The sequence below is a fragment of the Verticillium nonalfalfae genome, assembly GCF_003724135.2.
Source record: "Verticillium nonalfalfae strain VnAa140/NRRL 66861 chromosome Unknown scaffold_118, whole genome shotgun sequence".
In the NCBI taxonomy this organism is placed as follows: domain Eukaryota; kingdom Fungi; phylum Ascomycota; class Sordariomycetes; order Glomerellales; family Plectosphaerellaceae; genus Verticillium; species Verticillium nonalfalfae.
Window position 1 is genome coordinate 1 of NW_021167343.1, and position 6,535 is coordinate 6,535.

The 6,535-nt window shown below is 53.7% G+C and overlaps 2 protein-coding genes across 2 annotated transcripts in view; one reads left to right on the forward strand and one right to left on the reverse strand.

Annotated features, from left to right (window-relative positions):
* Nucleotides 1–23: 23 nt before the first annotated feature.
* Nucleotides 24–3,970, forward strand: D7B24_000990 (uncharacterized protein; the record flags this gene model as incomplete). Its single annotated transcript, XM_028635235.1, has 3 exons — nt 24–1,821; nt 3,701–3,842; nt 3,918–3,970. Coding segments are annotated over 3 exons (1,993 nt in total), but the record flags the coding sequence as incomplete, so codon positions are not given.
* A 1,650-nt stretch (nt 3,971–5,620) lies between these two features.
* The window catches only part of D7B24_000991 (uncharacterized protein), a gene marked incomplete at both ends in the record, with an annotated part of 3,678 nt that continues 2,763 nt past the window's right edge, over nt 5,621–6,535 (reverse strand). The window contains 2 exons of the mRNA XM_028635236.1: nt 5,621–5,625; nt 5,908–6,526. Coding sequence (XP_028492174.1) covers nt 5,621–5,625; nt 5,908–6,526 — 624 coding nt within the window. The remainder of the gene's footprint in view (nt 5,626–5,907; nt 6,527–6,535) is intronic.

The following is a 6,535-nucleotide window of genomic DNA, read 5'->3' on the forward strand; positions in this document are numbered from 1 at the left end:
AAGGCTGCAGCGTCGAATGAGAGGTATGGCCAGAAGGTCATGGCATTACTTCTTGACAAGCGCGGATCCGAGATCCAGATCACCGAAGACATCCTAAAGAAAGCAGCTTCGAATAGGGGTAATGGCCAGAAGGTCATGGCATTACTTCTCGATAAGCGCGGATCCGAGATTCATATCACCGAAGACATCGTCAAGGCTGCAGCGTCGAATCAGCTTAACGGCCTGCAGGTGATGGCATTACTTCACGGCAAGCGTAGATCCGAAATACAGATCACCGAAGGCATCGTAAAGGCTATAGCTTCAAATAGCTACATTGGCGAGGAAATGATGGCACTACTTCTCGAGAAGCGCGGATCCGAGGTTCAGATCACCGAAGACATCGTCAAGGCTGTAGCATCGAATTGGGGTAATATCCAGAAGATTATGGCATTACTTCTCAAAGAGCGCGGATCCGAGATCCAGATTAACGAAGGCATCATCAAGGCTGTAGCGTCGAATGAAGGTAATGGCCAGGAGGTGATGGCATTACTTCTCGACAAGCGCGAATCCGAGGTTCATATCACCGAAGACATCGTCAAGGCTGCAGCATCGAATGAGGGTTATGGCCAGAAGGTTATAGTATTGCTTGTCAAAGAGCGCGGATCCGAGATCCAGATCACCGAAGACATCGTCAAGGCTGTAGCGTCGAATGAAGGTAATGGCCAGGAGGTGATGGCATTGCTTCTCGACAAGCGCGAATCCGAGGTTCATATCACCGAAGACATCGTCAAGGCTGCAGCGTCTAATGAGAGTTATGACCAGAAGGTCATGGCATTACTTCTTGACAAGCGCGGATCCGAGATCCAGATCACCGAAGACATCGTCAAGGCTGTAGCGTCGAACAGGTGTAATGGCCAGGAGATGATGACATTACTTCTCGACAAGCGCGGATCCGAGATTAAGATCACCGAAGACATCCTGAAGAAAGCAGCTTCAAACGAGCATAATGGCCAGGAGGTGATGGCATTGCTTCTCGACAAGCGTGGATCCGAGATCCAGATCACCGAAGACATCCTGAAGGAAGTAGCTTCGAATGAGCATAATGGCCAGGAGATGATGACATTACTTCTCGACAAGCGTGGATCCGATATTCATATCACTGAAGACGTCCTGAAGGCTGCAGCGTCTAATGAGAGTTATGACCAGAAGGTCATGGCATTACTTCTTGACAAGCGCGGATCCGAGATCCAGATCACCGAAGACATCGTCAAGGCTGTAGCGTCGAACAGGTATAATGGCCAGGAAATGATGACATTACTTCTCGACAAGCGTGGATCCGATATTCATATTACCGAAGACGTCCTGAAGGCTGTAGCGTCGAATTGGGGTAATAGCCAGAAGGTCATGGCATTACTTCTCGACAAGCGCGGATCCGAGGTTCAGATCACCGAAGACATCGTCAAGGCTGCAGCATCGAATGAGGGTTATGGCCACAAGGTCATGGCATTGCTTCTCAAAGAGCGCGGATCCGAGATCCAGATCAACGAAGACATCGTCAAGGCTGTAGCGTCGAACAGGTATAATGGCCAGGAGATGATGACATTACTTCTCGACAAGCGTGGATCCGATATTCATATTACCGAAGACGTTCTGAAGGCTGTAGCGTCGAATAGGGGTAATGGCCAGAAGGTCATGGCATTACTTCTCAAAGAGCGCGGATCCGAGATCCAGATCACCGAAGACATCGTCAAGGCTGCAACGGAGACACCTGAAAGCTTGAGCATCTTTCATTTACTCTTCGGAACGCGGAAATCTGATACCCTCGCTTCCATCACCAGCAATGTATGCTTCACGGCTGCCTCTTGTGGACAGGAAGCTGCCCTTCGCTATCTGTGTCAGCACCTTCCGCCTGCAGATGTTAACCCTGATTGGGGACTCATCGCGAGGCTTTTCAACGCAGCAGACCATGGTGATGTGGAAGTCATCAGACAACTACTACAAGAATCAACACCATCAGATACCAAGGATATCAGGGGCCGAACGCCACTTTGGATAGCCGCATACCGAAGGCAATCGGATGTTGTAAAAGTTTTAGCAGGCCGAGAAGAGGTCGATGTCAACTCACTTGAGATGTCGGGGAGGCCGCCAATCTTCTGGCCTGCCGCAAATGGTTACGAGGACATTGTCAAAACTCTATTGTCTTTCGGAGCGCAATCACACTTTGTCGACACCGAAGGACACACCGCCATGACCATGGCGAAGAAGAATGGACATGAGAACATCGTGCGACTTCTCAACGCGCAGCTCGCACAACCCTGGGAAACCGTACTTCCGACACAGCAGTTTCGTTGGATTCGTTTGACATTTCCTGTTGCGGTGATCTTGCTGGGTGTTATTTTCCAAGCCTTTTGTACTCAGTGTTGATATGCCCTACATTGAATCTGTAACGTCGAAGCTCTGTGTGATGCGTTGCAAAGCTACTTTCAGAAGTCCAGAACATCCGAGGATACATGATACAACAGATACCTTCTCCCGTTCCCAAACAGAGAGGGAGGTAGCCGCAGCGGAGAAGGATATCTCACGAGACGTCATAAACTAGACGCGGGCGGCCGGCATCCCCTGCGGCCCGGACTCGACTTGGTTTTCACTGCGCGATGCGAGCTCCGATGCACCAAGCTTCTGAAGCGGCGCATCACAATCTTTAGGAAAGCCGATCGACTTCATGAAGACTGTCGAGCTAGAGTTCGAGCTGCATGGCAAATCGTGGGTGTATGACACCATGCCAGGCGACACATCAACTTTGTTCCGAGCGACTAGCACATCGCGGTGTAGTCCCGTACTCCGCACCTCTTGATCCATCGTCGGATGCCCTTCCTACACTTCACGGCTAAAATAGAAGTCGTACTTCGAAGTGTGTACAGGCCGGTCCCCGAGGCAGTCTGCGAATCTGGCCGTCCGATTCTCGTCCCCTTAAGACAGATCTTGCGGTGCAGAATCTCGACAGGGAAGAGCTTGCCAGCTTGTTGCTGTTCGTCTGGTGAGTTGGTGGGGTAGGTGGCAGGATGGACGGTTTGCGAAGGTGTCGCTGGCCCGTGAATGCTCTGCTCGCCTAGCATCCACTAACTCAGCGGGTCGATCGGTCTCAGATCCACCCGTGTCCGAGACGTTGAACGCGGTGTCGCGCTATCACGCGCCGCCCACGCAGTATCTGGTTGCCAGTGTCGGACGCCACAGGCTGCTGGCCAATGAGACCCACTAAGTCTAGCCTTTGATCCGAGCAGTGGGTAAAGTTCGGCAGGGACCGTGGCGCCTCCTGAGATGGTCGCAACGATCACCCGTCCAGAAACACAAGTTCTAATCCAGATTCGATGTGTCTTCTTTCGGTTCACCACATGCAGCGCCTCGTTGTCAGGATCATGTCCATCCGTCGATATTGCCTTCCATAATGACCTCTTAGTTTCTACACAGGTTCAGGTCGAAGATTAGCTCCTCGCGACCGTCTGCTCCTCGTCCCTCGCCGGCTCCTACGACCTTCCTCAGCCCTCGACCCTTTCCGAACGCTCAGTGACAAGCCTACAGAGCGGCTACAGAACCAAGCATATGATGGGCTCAGAACGGATGAACCTAGCACAATCGAGGCATACGAAAAGGTGTTGTAGGCTGAACTTCAGCCTTGCGAGGCCACCAGATGAGGCGGCTTGTCTAAGCCGGGCTACGAAAGACGGAAAAGGATGCAGCCATCAAGCAGAAGATCCACAACGGATTACAGGTCGCGACCCCCGTGAAGGCATTGATAGGCAAGGCCGTGCAGGCCGCACCGGAAGCCGTCATTGCCTGGGTCGGCGTCTGCTTTGCCTTGGGAGGTTAGTAGGCTGTTACCGACGCGCGACCGCTTACTGACATTCGGAAGACACTCGCGAACCCCCGAACCGAGCCAGGCATCAACCGCGAGGGCATTGCATACGTCGTTTCGAGGATGGAGGAGTACTAGAACCTGGCCGGTTCCTTCCTCGATAAATGAGGCACCAGTAGGGCTTTTGCAGGGCGGCCAGATCTACTGAGAGAAGGACATCATCCGGCCATACCAGAAACGCTGCCTCCCGAGACGTGGCCTGGTTGGCGGGTTGTCGAGCTAGCGTTAAGCATGTGAGGCTACCGTCCGTAGCGATGCGAAGCATAGGGACTTGGCCCTTGGATGTAAGTATCCACACATTCTGTCGCAGGACAGGGAGGGTTATTCAAGGTAGAAGTATGCGGGCACGATCAAAAGCGCCTTGGTCAGGTCATATCATGTCCCCATCGCGGACGACAGCCTCTCTCATATGCCTTGCGCGGTTAGTGCATCATCATCATCATGAGACGATACGCACGCCAGCGTAAAGGGACGGTCCGTCAACGCCCTTGTCTCGAGGAGCGCCGTCCGCCTGCCGTCCATTTGACTGCGCACCCCGCGAAGGTCGAGTATGTCCGACGAGAGGAACGGCCAGCCACCCTGCACCTGCTGACCGTCGTGGCGAGCACCTCGAATACCGGCTTGGGCAGTTCCCGCCCGTCACCCCCGCAAGCGCCAGATCAAGCCCTCGACCTCCCAGACGCGCCACTCCATCAAACCAGCGCCTGTTCGAAAACGCGCGCGAACGAGCAGAGCACGCCTGGGAACAGCGGAGGGGCGAAGCTCCGCAACACGAACGTGTACGAACGCCCCTCTCGCAGGAAGATATCCATCACCTCTAGATTGGCTGAAGTACGCTGACGAAGTCCCATCGGCCCTGCTCCAGCCGCACCGTCCATACGTCACCGCCTGGTCAATCCGGAACGACAAGTACTCCTCCTCAATGACCGCCTGGATTCACTCCCTCTTCCGCGCTGTTGCCTTGACCCCAATGCATTAGCCCGAAAGTCGAATCTGTGTATCTTTTTGGTGTCTACAGGCCACATTCGGATCCTTGGAGTAGCTTACATCAAAGAACTGAAGCGACTCTGTGTATAGTACCGCTTATCACACTCAAGAAGACATTTTTGATGGCATGCACGAGAGTTTGAACTGGTTGTCGTAGACAAAGAACTATCACAGACCGTTCAGGGCAATTCCAACGGCACCTGTTCTGATTTCAACCCCTCATCTGCAGTCCTCGGCGCTGAGGCCGATCATATCCCCCATGCAGAGTGTGGCTCGCATATCAACCTGTCACATACCTAATCAAGGTGACCCCTCCACTATGACTTCTTTTTCCGGAACCTCACATGCTAGCAGTCAAGCTGCCGGAAAGTGGCCAGAGGATTCCGGCTATCGACTTTGAGGAGCCTAGATTAAGGTACTGGGTTGAGGCCCGTCATTTCGAGTTAATGGCTGCTTGGCTTGGCGATGCGCCAGTCAACGTCTTCTCCGACGGACATCCCCTGGGAAAGCCGGGAACAGGCAAGTCAACCATGTCCATTCCCTTGCCGATACGTGTACCCTCTACTGGATCTGGAAATGGCCTTTCAAGGTTGTGGACATGGACAGGCCTTTGACATTTATGCGAGATGAATGATCATTAACATGCTCTGGGCATTCAACAAGGCATGGTTTTTCCAATTCACGGGCAGGATTCAAATCAGGCCGCGATTAAGGTGAGAGCTGGTTTATTCCTCCACTGGTCTAGGCTGCCGCGACCTTAACCTCCCCATTGCCTACTGCAACTGGGTATTATGTGGCTGACCCTCGTGACTACCTGGGAAGCCATCCAGTGAACTTTTGCGACCGTCCAGCCAGGGCTTTGCAGAGTTGTTGCTCTTGCTCAGGCTCCCGTCACCTGTACTCAGTCATACTATTTGAATCGACAATCGACAACTGGCCATTGACCGAACTGGTAGTGATTCTTATCCCATCATGTGTGAGCTGGTCTCCCTTTCGGGCGAGAAGGAGCTGCATCACCTGGAACCCACACTCCTCGTTCCTTGCCGCGGCCTTGACGGTATCCTCCGTGATGGTGACCTGGTCTCCCCTCCGATCAAGAAGAAGCTCTATCACCTTGGCCCTGAAGTTTCCGGCGACCGCAGCGATGGCACGTTCAGTGATGGTGACTTGGTCTCCCTTCCAGTCGAGAAGGAGTTTCATCACCTGGGACCCACCCTCCTCGTTCCCCGCCGCGGCTTTGACGATATCCTCCGTGATGGTGACCTGGTCTCCCTTCCTGTCGAGAAGGAGTTCCATCACCTGGGACCCACCCTCCTCGTTCCCTGCCGCGGCCTTGACGACATCCTCCGTGATTGTGATTTGGTCTTCTCTCCGATCGAGAAGGACCTCCATCACCTCGGCCCCGCTCTGCCAGTTCCCTGCCGCGGCTTTGATGATATCCTCCGTGATTGTTACCTGGTCTCCTCTCCGATCAAGAAGGAGCTCCATCACCTTCGCCCCGCTCTGCCTGTTCCCTGCCGCGGCCTCGACGATATCCTCCGTGATTGTGATCTGGTCTCCCTTCCGGTCAAGCAGGAGCTCCACCACCTCGACCCCCTTCCACCTATTCCCTGCCGCGGCTTTGACGATGTCCTCCGTGATTGTGACCTGGTCTCC